The following is a 16,152-nucleotide window of genomic DNA, read 5'->3' as shown; positions in this document are numbered from 1 at the left end:
CTCGGCGGCGAGCGCGGGACCCGCTCTCCCTTCCTTCCTTTCCTTCCTCCCTCCTCAACTTCGCCTTTTTTCTCCGATCCTGCGAAGAATTGAGGGGGGGAAGGGTTCCTGGCGGCCTCCCGCTTCTCCAAGAGACTCCTTTTCTCGTCACGACCCTCTGCGGACTCGATCGGCTCCAGTGCCGCATCTCTCTGCCTTAGTCCGTGGCCTTCGCGATGTAAACCCGGAGGCTTCGGAGGAGCCCTGAAACAACGCTGGCAAAACGCATAGGAAAGAAGGGTTCGGACGCTGCAGGTAAAGCTGACACGCAACCCCGCGGCGACCTGTTTCTTCGATATTTGTAGCGGGGAGGGCGAGAGGCAATGACGGACTTTCCTTTGCCGTTTTTATTTTATTTTTTTAATGGTCCATATTTGGCACACAAAAAAAGCAAACGCAAATTTTAAAAAATCAGAGAAAAGGGATAACGGGAAGTCGAGAACGCTCAAGCTTAGGAGTCCCGAACTTTCACTTTTGTTGAAGGTTCTCATTTTTCCTCCGGTAATTTTCTTCGAAATATATCTAAATTTGCAGCAAACGATAAGGGAAGGCGTTTTAAATATGAAAGAACTGAGCAGGAAAAAAAAGAAGGGGAGAAAAACCCCTCTCATTCTATTATAGAAGTCTGTTTATATATGAATGAATATATGTATTCTAAATGTTATTCCTTCGTGTTGTACACAGCTTTGTAAATAAATTTTTAAAATGGCACTTTTGGTGTTTGCTTTCCAGTTAGCACATCATATGAAAGAGAATTATAAAAAACGTTTTTGCTCCATTGGGGAAATTCTGTAGTCATTCAGCTAGATGGAAACAAAAAAAAATCAATCAATATATGAGATACAATTATTCTGTTAAAAATACAACAGACTGAAAAATTTAATGCCTCAAAGAGCAAGAAAATCTCTCCCAAATATCATCCTTGACCTTTTCTATCCATGTATATCTAAATCTAGATATATCTAGTGACACTTCCGTAAAAACGTTATAAAATTGCTACAGATTGGATTACACTTATAGGGAAATTATTTGGATATTATATAAATATTAAGATAGAGATGGTAAAGTAACTTCCATAATAAAGAAATAGGATTGAGACAATTTGTCAGATAATCTGGTAATAAAAACAATTAATTATGAGGAAGGAAGGAATTATACTGAATGAATACACAACCAAGAAGACAAATCTCATTTCTGTTTTAATTACATTTAATAAGTTAAAATTTTGAATTCTTCACCTAGGTTTTTATATTCACTGCACCAACCCCCATGTTCAAAGAAATGCAGAAGGTGTTATGATTCTGCTTGTCTTTAAATTAAATATGTTTTTCTTCTGTTGAAATAGCATCTAACCTTAGTCTCTGGAATCAAGTTCAAGAAAGCTCCTAATTCATTTCTTTTGAACTGCAATCAAAGTCACAAGACTCTATACCAAGAATTTGATACCAATGCTCAGTTACTAACTGATATGCCACTGTTGACAGCCTGCCACTCCGCAAAATTAGGAAAGAATCTAACCGCATATTCCTAATTGAATCTTGGTGGACAAATGCTTTGATGTATCAAACGACTTTAACCTAATTAAGCCTTCTGGGCCTAATAGGGGGAACTTCCTCGTACAGTCTCGCAGGCAAAGATCTGTGGCATCTTTTAAATCGGGATCGGCCTGGGAAATCAGGGCTCAGCCTCGAACCGGTAGAACCCATGGATATGATCACTAATTTGGAAGAGGTCTGTTTTTTTGTTCTGTAAAATAAAAGGAAGATCAGATAAAAGAACGGAGGATCAGTTCCTTCCTTCCTTTCTTTCTTCTTCTTCTTTTTTTTTTTAGGAAGCCGCAGGATTTTTTTTTTTAAAAAAAACCTTGTTATTCTCCCCCAAATACGAAGCATGTACCCTAAGGAAGAAAGAGAGGGAGGAAGACGCCTTTCCGCCGCTTGGCTGCAGGATCTGTCCTCTCTTGTTAAGCAATCGGCGGGCCGGAGGAAGCGCCTGCTGGACAAGGGCCGGAGGACGCGCCTTGCCCGGGGCCTGATTTGTTTTCTAGAGAAACCATAAATATTATTCCACCCTAAGTAAACATTTATACCCGCGGATATGCGGACGAAAATAAAGTAAGCCGCCCGCTGACCAGGAAGGCGGGAGGAAAACCGCTTGAACTTTATAAATAAGGACCTGCTAATCATTTGACACCCCGAGGCAGGCCAGGTGGCCTCCCGATCGAGCGGGGGGATTCGGTGTCAGCCGCGGGTCCAGCCAGGTCCCTACGCGGATCCCTCCCACCATCACCACCAGCCCTCCGAGTTACCGAATCTCTGAGGCCGGGAGGGGTGGAGGGTGGGGAGGACTGCATCTCCGTCGCCATTAAAGTCCCGCGGCGCTTCGCAGTTGTTCCTCTCTAATAGTTTTTTCCCCCCCTATACAACCAACGGCCCACGGTCCGGAGGTTGGGCCCAGAGCCAGGCCCAGGGCCTATATTTAGCTGATCCCCCTGGGAAAAGAGAGCAGGGGCCTTTCCTGACTCGCCCAGCGAGCTCTCCGGCCTCGACCGTGACATTGGATCGCGAGGCCTCGCTCCAGGCCGGAGCCTTTTGTTAGCCGGGGTAGCGCGCCCTCCGCGTGCCTCGCATAGTTCCAATACCGCGCGGCCGGCCTGGGCGGTGCGCGCGTCTCTTATTTTTTTCTCCAGGCCGGGAGGATGGCTCCCTTCTCCGGCCTCAGGTTCAGGTGGGGGAAGGCTTCCCCGTTCGCCTTTCCACTGGCGGTGGGAGAAGACAACCGGAGGAATTTTGGGCTTTCAGCCTCCCAGGGATCCGAAGTGCTCAGATTTTGGGTGGAATGGCAGGTTGTTCCCCTGAAGCTTCAGGGCAACCCCAAGCATGAATGTGTAGACCTGAGGGCAGCTGATGGGCAGGCAGGTAGGCTGACAGGTGAGAGAGGCAGAGAGATGCTCCATGAAGGTAAAAGCACCCCCTTTTTAGCTTCTTGATCTGAATGCCCCCATCTATATCAGCCCTTCTACAAACACCCAGACTGTGTTAGCCTGACATGATGATCTTGGTGGCTAACCTAAGTTACTTCTTCTGATGTGGTTTCCCATGAATTACTCACCTGGCTTCAATTTGCCTAATGCATTAAGCAATTTTTTTTAAAAGGTAATCATTGAAGTTAACCACTTTTGGGGGGGGGGGGCTGGATCAAGTTTGGCGTGTGGTGTTAACACAGCCAGAGATGATTTTGGTGCATCGGGAGCAACTTAAGAATGGGAAAGGAGTATGTATCCAAATCCAGAAGCCGCTAAACTTTTATCAGATATAAATTACCGGATATAAATTACTGCCCTGTTTTGTTCAGCTGCATAAAATAAATTTCCTTCCTTGGGCATTAGATTTAGTTAACTGCTCCATTTATAGAAGCAGAAATAAACTTGTCCCATTCAGTCTGGAAGCCCATTGAAGGAAAAGCTGAACGAGGGCATCATATCCCTTCATTTTGCAGCCTTCGATATCAGAGGCATTAAGGACATTCTCCCAATATGGAGGTGGGGTCTTCCATATTGAAGGGACTTCAACTCACAGCAGGTGTGCTGGCTGCAGTGGTGGAGTGGTGGCCTAAAATCATGAGGAGGCGGGAAGTTCAGAGAGAAAAAGAGAAACCAGATCTAGAGAAACCAGATTTTCATTATTGTGAGTCAAAGGTGATCATTGTTTATTGCCTTACAAGGAAAAAGACATAGGAAATAGATTCTAATTGAGCAGGTATTTTAAAACTTAGACAGAAGAGAGGAAGAGGAAGAATTTGAGAGAGGGAATACTACATAGATCCTTGAGCTCAGGTATAGTGGCAACCAACAAAAAGAAAGCAGTCCACACTTGCAGGCTGGTATGATTATGGTTCCTTTGATCAACTGGAGGTCAGAGACTCTCGTTGTCCAGAATCTGAAACTTAAGATCCACAGATAGCCCTTGAAAGCTTTGGGTACAATCCCTGAAGATATCCAAAAGTTGATAATAATTTGCGATTTCTAAAATGATAAAAAAGGAAAAATGATTAAAAGCATGACAAGAAATTATTTTTAAAAATCAAAGGTGATTAATTTTAATTACATTTATATGTACATTATTTCAAAACATGTTTAACTTTTGTTGTGGCTCCATCCATTATTTATTTTTTTGGGACAGGGATTCCTCAAATGCCACTTAAAGCTCAAGAGAAGCCTTTGGGTTTGCTTTTTAAAAGCCATGTTGGTAAGTTTCTATGACCTGATTTCAGCTAACAAGGAGATTCTATGGGTATCATCTGATAATCTGTAGGCCTTAGATCAAGTCAGAATCCCACTCTGCTTTGATCTGAATGTATAGGCACCCTTTGCAAGTATGGCAATGAACTGCAATGGATGGAAAGGAGAATTTGAAAACATGAAAATATACAGATGGTTTCTAAGACCACTTTATGGGCAAAAGGATTACACTGTGCATCAATACTTTCCTCGCTAACCTCTAATAAAGCAAGTATTCAGGCTGGTTGAAAGTTGTTGTCCACGTGTCCAAATATACAATGAACCTGTACCACAGACATTTACATACATAAGAGTTTGCATGAGTTTTATGACAAGGAGGACAATGGTGTGTCGGGTTTTTTTTACACTCATATTTAATCCTGCAGAACTGGCAACCTCTCTTCTCTGCCCTGGTCCTAAGATGCTGCCTTGTCTTCCATAAATAAGGGAGGCTTAAGTTATCCTTGGTGCTGAAATGGTTATTTCTCCCCTCCATTATTCTGACATCACCCAAGGGCAACCTTAATGATTTTCAATCTATTAAAATGTGTCAATCTTCCCTTGAAATCAAGGAACAGAAAGGACTAGGAAGAGGCAGGTAGGGGTAGTAGTAGGGGCAACAAAACCCATCTGATATAGCAATAGCACCTAGACTTATATACCACGTTATAGTGCTTTACAGCCCTCTCTAAATGGTTTACAAAGTCAGCATATTACCCCCAACAATCTGGGTCCTCATATAGTCCTTGCTCACTCAAGAATAGAAGGGATGACACTACGGTGGGACAAGATCCTAAATGTTCCTATGGGTTTGTTTTTGTTTTTCAGATCTAATAGGCTGTTGAACCCTGTTCTACCTGCCCTCCTGACTAGCATGCCTTTGGGCCTTATTTCAGTCTTATCTGCCTGTTGTTAATTGGTGGCAACTGGTTTCTCTCTGACTGCAGAACAGGGGTGGGTTCTGGCTGCTGCTACTGCCGGTTCACTCACGTGCTGCGCGCACATACAATACTAAAAAAAACCCAGATGGCGGTGCCTATGCCGCCGTTGCGAGAACTGGTTTGGGGGTGTGTCAGGCCAAGCCGGTCCAAACCCGTAGGAACCCATCTTTGTTGCAGAGGGAATCATAGAAATAGGGCTGGAAGCAGACATCGCAGTTGGCTCTGCCCACCCACCCCGGCTCTACAGCATCCCATTTAGGGCCTTTTTTCACCCAAAGTGCAGAGGCAGAAGGCAGTGTGCGTGCTCACAATTCTGAACTAGTAGGGAACGTAAGTGAATACCACCCCTGGGTGGAAGGTCTTCAAATCCAACCTGCTCATTCCATTGGTGAAATTCAATTTTTTTTTTTACCACCAGTTCTGTGGGCATATCTTGGTGGGCACGGCAGGATAAGGATATTGCAAAATCTCCATTCCCAACCCATTCTGGGGCCAGCCAGAGGTGGCATTTGCCAGTTCTCTGAACCATTCAAAATTTCTGCTACCGGTTCTCCAGAACCTGTCAGAACCTGCTGAATTTCACCCCTGGCTTGTTCCATCCCAGACAAATGATTGTCCAATATTTTCTTGAAAACCTTCAGCAATGGAACACACACAACTCTGGGAGGCAAGCTGTTCCATTGACTAGTTGTTCTCACTATCAGGAAATATCTCCTTAGTTCCAGGTTGGATCTTCCTCTGACAAAATTCTACCCATTGCTTCTTCTCCTGCCTTCAGATAGTTTGAAAAAAATCAGTCGACCCCCCCCCCACTTCCCTGTGACAGCCCTTCAAGTATTGGAAGACAGCTATCATGTCACACTTAACCCTTCCCTTTGGTAGGCTAAACATATGGTACCTAGTTCTCTTAGCCTTTCATTGTACAATTTAGCCTCCAGATCCCTTATCATCTTTGTTACTTCCCTATGCACTCTTTCTAGGGCTTCAGCAGAGGCAGTATTCAGACAGTTCTGACAGGTTCTGGAGAACTGGTAGTGGAAATTTTGAGTAATTCAGAGAACTGGCAAATAGGCTGGCCCCGCCCCCACTGTCTCCCAGCTGATCTTCTTTTGTTGCCCTGAACAGGAGAATGGAGCTGGAAAGCAGGTTAGTGGGGTGGGGAGGGAATGGGAATTTTGCAGTAACCTTTCCCCAGGAGTGGGGAGGAAATGGGGACTTTGCAGTATCCTTCCCGTGCCACACCCACACCCACAAAGTCACGCCCATCGAACCTGTAGTAAAAAAAATTTGAATCCCACCACTGGGCTTCAGCATCTTTTTTTGTATCATGGTGACCTGAACTGGATGCAATATTCTAAGTATGGCCTCACTAATCTAGTATAGAGTGGTACTACCGGTTCTCATGATTTTGATGCTATCCCTCTGTTGATATAGTCTAGGACTCTGTTGCCTTTTTTGGCAGCTGCAGCATACTGCTGGCTTACATTTAAGCAAGGGTAAACTAGGACTACTAAAAAATCTTTCCTGGATTGTTTGCCTAACAATTACAATTGTGGTGATCTGGGAAGGAAATTAAGGAGAACATTTCAGAGCACTGCTCAAGGAAGATGAGGCAATAAATGGAGAAAAGAATTGGAAAGGCAGCCACTGCATGCTAATTTTCTACATACTGGGTGGCTTTCTGGACCTGTCCTCCTCCCATCCCCACCTCAGTCCACTCCTGCACCCTGGATGCATAGTTCAGTGATGGAAGGATGGAAGATGTCAATTTTCCAAAATGAAATTCAATTATAATGCATATAATCTAGGAGGCCAGCAAAAAACATTATAATAACTTTTGTAAATCACAGAAGTGGGTGGGGGGAGTTGTGGCAAATATCACTTTTAAATTCCTCTTGGATTTAGAGCACTTCTGAGTAGTGAGAGCAGAGACCAAAATAAATATATTAGCAAACAAACTCTGGGGGTTCAGACATTAGCAGAGTCTGGTCGATTGAAAGAAGTATATCCTAATTCTAAAATATTGACTTCTTGGGAAGTACAAATTGTCTTGATACAGATGGGACTTGTTGTGAGAAGTCCTATATTGGACTGTATAGTTGATTCTCTGGGGAAAAATACAATGACTTATTTCCTACAGATGTGATGACATTCAAGCAGTATTTATAAATAAATCTAATTAATGAAGTTTATCCATGATTGTAAGGCCATACTATACTCTTGAAAATAATACTTAATTGTTCAATACAGATTCATTTTGCTCAAGGTAACCAATCTTATAATCTTTTTAAAATGTGCCCAAGCTAGGTTTTAACATGCCCTCAAGTGATGAACTGCTTGCCTGAAACAGGTATTGGTCAAACACCACTATAAACAAGTAGCTTTCTCTACTACTGTCATTTGGTGTAGAAAGCAATCTGTATCTTATTGACCTGCTTTTATTTTAATTTCTCACTTTAAAAAAAAAAAGAGGCTGTTTTAACAGTAGATGTATTTTCAAGGTATTTACCAGTGTTACATAGACTATTAAGTATATTTTATGACTGGAAAGTCTGTTCTTCTGTATGATATGATGCCCAGGTTAAGTTCATTTCTGTCTACACCAGGGGTGTCAAACTCAATTTCATTGAGGCCGCATCAGGTTTGTGTTTGACCTCAGGGGCTGGAGTGGGCGTGGGCAGGGTGGGCGTGGGCAGTTCAACGTCACTTGTGTTGGAGGGGCTGTGGTGGCCCAAGTGCTCTGCCAGCGAAAACAGGCTCCCGAGCTCCATTTTCAGCTGTGACAGCTTCCTGCAACCCTCTGCCAGCAAAAACAGAAATCGAGGGGGGTACATATGGCCCTTCAGAGCTCTGTTTTCACTGACAGAAGCACCACGGACATGTCCTTTGTTGTTTCCAGGGCAGCCCCATGGACCAGATCTAAGCATCCTGCAGGCCAGATCCTAACCCTAAGCCTTTACACTATACTACACACCAGACACTTACTAACATACTCTCTGTATAAATAATATCAATGCTCTGTATCTTTTTAGTATATACTATTATTTTAGTGCTTGTAAAAATGGATAACCAAAACAAGTTTCAAATGTCTAAGTGTTGTTCTTGTGAATAAAAACAATACGTACAGTTCAGAATTTGATCATTATATGCATCCTTGCCTTAATTAGGGGGAGTTGGCATCAAATGATGACTTCTGTGTGGAAAAATGAATTTTGCAATACATTCTAAAGGGAGAGAGAAATCAAATTTGAGGAGATTTTATTTTCTGCATTTCAGCCCTGATTCACACCACACAGTAGAACTGACTGAAAGCTAAACAGAACAGTTTTATTGCTATTCAATTCTAGAATATTTTCCAACTCTCTTCTAAGTTGGTCTGAGTATCTTCTGGAATGATGATTAATAAATACAAGTAATATATGAGCATATTTGAGCATGCAGAAAACATTTGTCTTTTTAATATATGCAAACTTATTTCAGATGGCATGTGTTCCAAATTAGAACACAGTTTTATAGCATATCTTAGTTAACCAATTAAACAGTTTCTCATTTGAAAAGTTTAATAAATGATAAGGTTTCACAAAATCATGTTAAAGAGTCAATTACGGCAGATGATGATTGCAGAAGATTGCTGGATGGATAAAATTAGATGAAAGTATGAAAATGGAAGATAAGAGGGAAGATAAGAGATGACCAGAGTTCATAGAATAGTTTATGTCAGAAACCTGAGAATACAATCCACATTTTTGCAATTCTTTAAACTTTTCATAAAGAAAGTGACTATACTGATTCACCACATGCACAGATAAGAGTAAGATAATATAAAGCCAAGTAAACTGGACCTTATCAGTAAGCAATTTAAAAATTACAATAATCTTCTAGTCCTTTAAAAATTCACATGTGTAAATGGATAAATACAGAGAACATAATCAAACTAAGAGAATGAACATTTCCATAAATACTATGTTTCCCTGAAAATAAGACCTCCCTGGAGAATTAAGCCCTCGCCTAAAATATTGCAACATAGCAGCAGCCATGAGGTGACCACACTGGCTGCCTCCTGCACCTCAAAAATAATAATACCTCCCCAAAAATAAGGCTAGGTGCTTATTTGGGGGGGGGTGTCAAAAGAAAATAAGACCCTGTCTTATTTTCAGTTAAACACAGTAGCAACCTTGACATTTTCCTCTTATTAATCATGTTGTATTAATGGAGTGTGTATGCAGGGATCAACTATTTTGCTGGGCAGATACCCATAATTCAGTGTTTGGAGGTTTTCAGAATATCGCTAAGATTCTGAAAAGATTGGAGGCTGAATGATTACATGAACTTTCCCTTTTTCTCACTGCATGCTATGTCAATGATTTTTCTTCCATTATGTTTTCCTATCAAAGTCAAAATAAATGAATTACTTCTTGAGCTTATATTCTGACTAACTAATAAGTTGTATTCAGCATGAATATTGTCCCATCTAATCATTTCAAGTATTGAATCATATACTGAACCATATTCCAAACAATTGCTCCATTATCTCTTTCAAACAGCTGTTTTAATGTAATTTACATATTTCTATTTATGCCTTAAAAGCAAACAACAACAATAATTGATACTGATCTCATATATGTAAATATAATGGCCAAACTCTTGTAGTGAGCAGGAAGTAAGATTTTGATTACTTGAAATGTCTTATATATGAAGTGAAATCAAAATGTTTTCTATTAATATTCATCCCCCTTTTTCTCTTCTTTTTATACTATTTAATCTAGTTGGTTACTGGGAAAGAAAACCTGACTGCAACTGGCTAATGCCAGGTTGTTCTGTTGGAAGTGCATTAAAACACATATTACCAATTTAGAGGTGAACAGTTGGAACTTCTTAACGTTTTTATACATTCTATCAAAGTTTATCAGCATTAACCTTAAGAAAAAGAACTAAGGTTAAAGAAATCCACTCTCTTAGATCCTTCTGAAGTAAAGTTGTCAAGCAATTATTTTTCATTTTAATCTTGAGATTCAGCAAGCAGGATTAGGAACACAGTGCTAGAGGAATAGAGCCAATACACATAGAAATCAACACTTGAGTTACCATAAATGAATCTCATATAGGACCATAAAACAGCAGAATTACAAAGGACCTAACCAAAGGTAATTTAATACTAATATTGGGTAAATAAAATCACTACGCAAAAGGAGATGAATTATGACTTGATCATCAATAGCAGAACATGCTGTGCTCTGCCCCAGACCGGACTGGTATGTAATAGGACCTCCTGGACTCATGACTCCTGCTGAAAGAGCAGGTGGCAATAGTGGCCTTTACTCAACTTTGAGGCCCTTTGTTCAACTTCGTGTTGTGCAGCAGCTACACCTCTTATCTGAATTGGGAGGCCCTTATATCAAATCACTCATGCCCTGGTTATTTCCCATACGGTCTACTGCAATGTACTCTGCATGGGTCTATCCCTGAATATTTGGAAGCTTCAGCTGGTGGCTGTGCAAGTAATTTTTTTGGCCCCAAGAATGGTGCATGTAACACTTTTGCTGTGTGAACTGGGTTGAATGTCATTTTGCTTCTGACTCCAATTCAAGGTATTGGTTATTACTTTTAAAATCCTATAGAACATGGGGTCAGGTTGCCAGAAGAACCCTGTTACCCACCATCACATCCGTCTGTCCCACCTGATCAGGCAGGAAAAGTATGCTACACACGCTGTCAGTTAAAGAATTTTGCATGGTGGAGAGCTTTCTCTGTTGTTGTTCCCACCCATTGGAATATCTTCCCTTTAAGAAATGAGGCAGCCCCACTTTTCACCTTTCAAAAGAGGTCTGAACCTGGCTCTGCAAACCCACATGGGGTTTGCTGAGTGGCATGCAACCTTAAAGCCTCCCCCCCCCCCATTTGTTTAAAACTTAGCTTATTTTATTTTTATTTACCCGGATCCTTTTATTGATGTATTGTATTTTTATATGGTATTAATGCTTTAGTTGTACACTGCTCAGAATCATTCTGAATGTGATGGGCGTTATGTAAAGGTGATGAATGAATGAAATGAATTAAAATAAATGTTATCTATTGCTGTTTTTATTTGCTTACTTTGTTTCACTTTTTCCAGTTTTTTAAAAGACTCTGGCCAAATAACTTATACATTTTATCAGACTGTGATATATTTCGGCTTGTAGTGTTCTGTAATTATAGAATATAGCTTGAAGATATAGGAGACATTTTTTGCACTTTCTAATCCCCCCCCGGGTATTTATGTTCCCATTTTAATGTGCCTAATGATACTGAACTACGTGGCTTATTCAATAAATCATGATTAATAAATCCATAGCTTAGTACAGTGTAATGTGCGATCCCAGTCTAAATAAAACAGTGAGCTATATTTTTATTGTTTACAAACTAAACGGCTTCATGTCGTAACTGAAAAGACACATGGATTTATCTTAATGTCCTGCGGGACTAGCTTCATCTAAAATTAGCAGCCACCTTCACTGATTTTGACGAGCCTCCTGCAAAACTCAGCCTACACGTAACACGCAGAGTATAGGCAACGTCACCTATTCAGGAAACCTTTTGCGCATGCGGCCGGCCAGCAAGGCGGGACCAATGAGCCGGTCGGACGCGCGCACGCCCATTGAATGCCCTTTCGCGCCTGTCAGTTTCGGTGAGTCGGAGAGTGTCCAATGGCGGCGGGGGAGGGGGGGTCGCTGGCGGTGGCCGACATGGCGCGAGGCAAAGGCGGGATTTATAATTTATAAGCGCTCCTGAGGGGAGTAGAGCACGCGCTTGATAGCTGGATGAGGCTTGGCGTTTCCTGTTAAGAGAAACGCGCGTGTCCCTTCGGGGGGAGTCAGGAACTGCATTCTTTCCCCTTTGTGGGTGCTCAGCTTCCTGCCTCCAGAACCGTTGGTTAAAAAAAAAAAACCCTCCCAACAGCCTCGCCAACGGCCGGGATTTACATCAGCGTGCTGATTTGGAGGGCTCCCTGTTGGGGAAGGCTGTGCTGCAGGCAAGGAAAGCGATACAGAGGCAGGGCGACTTTGCATACGGAACCTGAATCTTCTTCCACTGGGGAAGGGAGGAGCTTTCGTGGACTGTAGCAGGATAGAGATCGTGACCAGCTTCCTCTTCAAAGAGCTTTCTTTAAAAAAAACACCCTATAGGGACTGTGCTTCCAACCCACATCGGTGTGAGGTGTCACATAATCAATCTTTCCAGTAATGGGCGTTGAGGAGATTTTAAACGATGTGCAGGTTGCATATAGCAACAGCACTTAGACTTATATATCGCTTCACAGTGCTTTTCAGCCCTCTCTAAGCGGTTTACAGAGTCAGCATATTGCCCCACACAATCTGGTTCCACAATATGGTCAAATACTTACAGGAGCCCTAATCTGGCTTCCTTTCATAAATACCAATGATGCTTCCTAGATAATTAAACAAATGTGGCGGGGAGGAGGCTTTAAGGTGCTAAGCACACTTAAGAGTTGATAATTCTGCATGCTGCGGAATGTTTATGCAGTCTTATATAAACATATATTCTTGAATTAATCATACATCCCCATCATGCTATTCCCTTTCTTGTATGTAATTTTTTGCCATCTGCAGGGAAACAGCAAGCAATTTAAAATGTGAAATAAAAGGAAATATTTTTGAAGTACAAGTTTTACTTTCTTCCCTCTATAATCAAGTAACTTAAATATACTGCTTTCATGCCAGCAATTAACTTCTTTTACTTGACTCTCATTAATTTGGCATCTACTTTTTCTTGATTTTTATCTATTCTTGTTTTTAACGCTAAGCTCCCACATGTACTTTTTAAATACTACATTTCCACTTCCTTCATCGTCTTTGTTTTTTTCTGATATCAAATTTATACTGCCCAATAAGAAAGTGAGTAGGAGCACAGCTATTTTTTCTGTTTCTTTTGATAAATGTTTCTTCCTGATAGAAACATGTATCAATGTATCACCTATTTTTTATACCAACATTTCTCCAACCATTTTCCCATGCTACCCAGCATGCAATTTCATCTACTGGTACTTGTTATAGTTTTTCACCATTTATAATCTCTAATCATTCACTCCACGTTTCCTACCAAACACAACTAATCTGATGTTTGATTCTTTAATTTTCAGAGCCATACTCCTTTTTATATTGCACATTCTATCTGACATTGTACTTATTAGATTACTATATCACTGCAATCTAATCAAACTCTTGGTGTCTTTCAAATAAGATAAAACTTATAAGGCAAAACTACTGAAAGCAAGAACAAGCCCCCTCCCATTAATAATTCTACAAGCATTTCTTATACATTTAGATACAGATACAGATTAACAGTTGGAAAGGACTTCATAGGTCATCTAGTCAACCCCCCCCCCCCCAGCAGATACTACACCACTTTTGACAGATGGCAGGCCAGTTTCTTCTTGAAAGCTTCCAGTGATGAAGCTCCCACAACTTCTGAAGGCAAGCTGTTCCATTGGATTGATTGTTCTTACTGTCAGAAAAATTATCCTTATTTCCAGGTTGAATCTCTCCTTGTTCAGTTTCCATCCATTATTCCTTGTCTGGCCCTCAAGTGCTTTGGAAAATAGCTTGACCCCCTCCTCTCTGTGGCAGCCCCTCAAATATTGGAACACTGCTATCATGTCTCTCCTGATCCTTCTCTTCACTAAACTAATCATGCCCAGTTCCTATTTTATTTATAAATATATTAAACAATTCAGGGACATTATATATCCTTGTCTTACTCCTTCTTTCATGTTGAACCTTTTGCTAATAATTCCATTTATTTTCATGCATTCTTCAATGCATACTGTTTTCTGCATTTATACAAACTGAATCCTATAATAATTACATAGTTAACAAGTGGTTGAGTAGTTTGTGCTTCTCTGCATTACATGCATTTAACCGTTGGTATGGTGAGTGGGATTGATGGGACTATCAATGTGCATGATTCCTGACTGGAGAAGGTTGCTTTAATAAAAATTAGTGACTGGATTCATGCAAGCTGCTATACCACAATTTTCAGGTGACAATTACTAGGTTTAATATGGAATGATAAACTGTAATATGGTTTAGGTCTATCATATTTTGAAATAGATACTTTGGTTTAATTGTGTACCTATGGTATACTTGACATTGGTTTATTCAACCCAATTTTCTGGTTTCATATTATACACTAAATCACAAATTAACTATATTGGCAGAGTTTCTAAAATACATTGCTTTGGTTAATCTGTGTTTAATATGGCCCTTTTTCTATGACTTGGTTAAAATGATATTCATCTGCCTTTGAACCAGCAGATAACTAAAATCAGCACAAAATTGGCTATCTCCATTGCCCATTTCAGTCTTACAGAAGCCAGTTAGGGTGAACTATGGTAGCTCCCGTATGGCATAGACTGGCTTTCAAGTGTTTTTGCAATTAAGTCTGAGAGACCCAGTTGGCAGCCTGGTAAATCAGGAATGGCTCTCTTTTCTTACTAGGCAGTTTTGTATCAGGAAAGAAAAGGATAGGATAGGGGATAGGGAAAGGAAAGAAGGGGAGAAAGGAAAGAATCATCTTATTGCACTATGGAGTGGCATATAAGTCTAAGTGCTATTGCTATGATTCTTTCAATAGCGTTTCTGGCTGTTGCAGAATAGCCCCCTGATACTATGCTGAAATTTGCTCTTTGTTTTCACTGGTTTTCTTTTTCCCGTAATAATATTATAAAAAGCCCACATTGGATTGCTGCCTTTTGAAACAGAGTTGTGCATATTATAAAGAAATGGTTTTATTATGGTAATATATTAGGACTAAATTAATGTAAAATAGTGTGTAATATAATTGTTCTTATTTCCAGGTCTGGACGGAAGACCAGCTATGGAAAAATGGAGCTTAATCACAATTACTGTGTTACTTGGACTTATTGCTCGATGGACTGTATCACTTGGTCCTTATTCAGGTAATACACATTCAGACTTTGAGCTAGTGTATGGAGATAATTTTCTTTAAAAGTTCAGAGTATGATAGTGGGAAATCTTAATATGGGATTGTTGTACAAAATATATGATATATGAGCAACTATTTTGTATTTTTATAGAACTGCAAATATCAGCATAATTATATGAACAAAAATATCTATCTTATCTTTGCTCATTCTTCAATATTATTCAGTTATATCCTGAGCATTCCAGATTTAATATCTGTTTGAAATAAACAAATGCGGTATTATTTGAGCATCTTATAAAATTTAGATAATTCTTAACTGATCTAAAAATGATCTTCATATGACTAATCTAATCTAGTATTTCATTATTGTATTAGTACTTACATAAGGTTAAGTCCAGGAAGCACTTAGCTAAACTGTTTTATGTAAAAATACAACAACAACAACAATAAAATATTTGATGCATTTAAGTTTAATGAAATTTAAATTAAAGCAGGTTTAGTTTTGTGCTGATCTTATCCCTCCTACACTTTAAATTGTGTCTGTCAGTCATACAATTGAGAGGTCAAGTACTGTATGACTTTCTGCCTATTCCCCCCTCCCCTGTTCTAATTGTTTTATCTTTAATATGGTTCAAAACATGTGAAGAAGAAAGTAAACTCATACATGTTGACCTTGTCCCAAAGGTGCTTTTTCAAGAGGCAACTGGACTTTCTGATTTTTCTTTGAAGATGTTTCACTTCTCATCCAAGAAGCTGAAAAAGCTTCCAAGAAGCTGAAGAAGCTTCTTGGATGAGAAGCAAAAGTCTTCAAAGAAAAACCAGAAAGTCCAGTTGCCTCTTGAAAAAGCACCTTTGGGACAATCATGACCCGGATGACTGAGAATTTCCATAGACTTGCTGACTTTATTTATTCAATAAATCTATTTATGCCATTGTCCATATGCTAAAATC

General features: G+C 40.2%; 1 protein-coding gene across 1 annotated transcript in view; it reads left to right on the top strand.

Moving 5' to 3' along the window:
- Positions 1-11,851: 11,851 nt before the first annotated feature.
- ALG6 (ALG6 alpha-1,3-glucosyltransferase) overlaps positions 11,852-16,152 on the top strand; it is a 34,806-nt gene continuing 30,505 nt past the window's right edge. Inside the window, exons 1-2 of the mRNA XM_032218863.1 lie at positions 11,852-11,923; positions 15,113-15,214. Of these exons, the coding sequence (XP_032074754.1) occupies positions 11,866-11,923; positions 15,113-15,214 (160 nt within the window). The 5' untranslated portion in view covers positions 11,852-11,865. The remainder of the gene's footprint in view (positions 11,924-15,112; positions 15,215-16,152) is intronic.

Source organism: Thamnophis elegans, chromosome 5 (genome assembly GCF_009769535.1).
Source record: "Thamnophis elegans isolate rThaEle1 chromosome 5, rThaEle1.pri, whole genome shotgun sequence".
NCBI lineage: Eukaryota > Metazoa > Chordata > Lepidosauria > Squamata > Colubridae > Thamnophis > Thamnophis elegans.
Note: the sequence above shows the minus strand (reverse complement) of the source record. Positions and strands in the feature narration are given on the sequence as shown.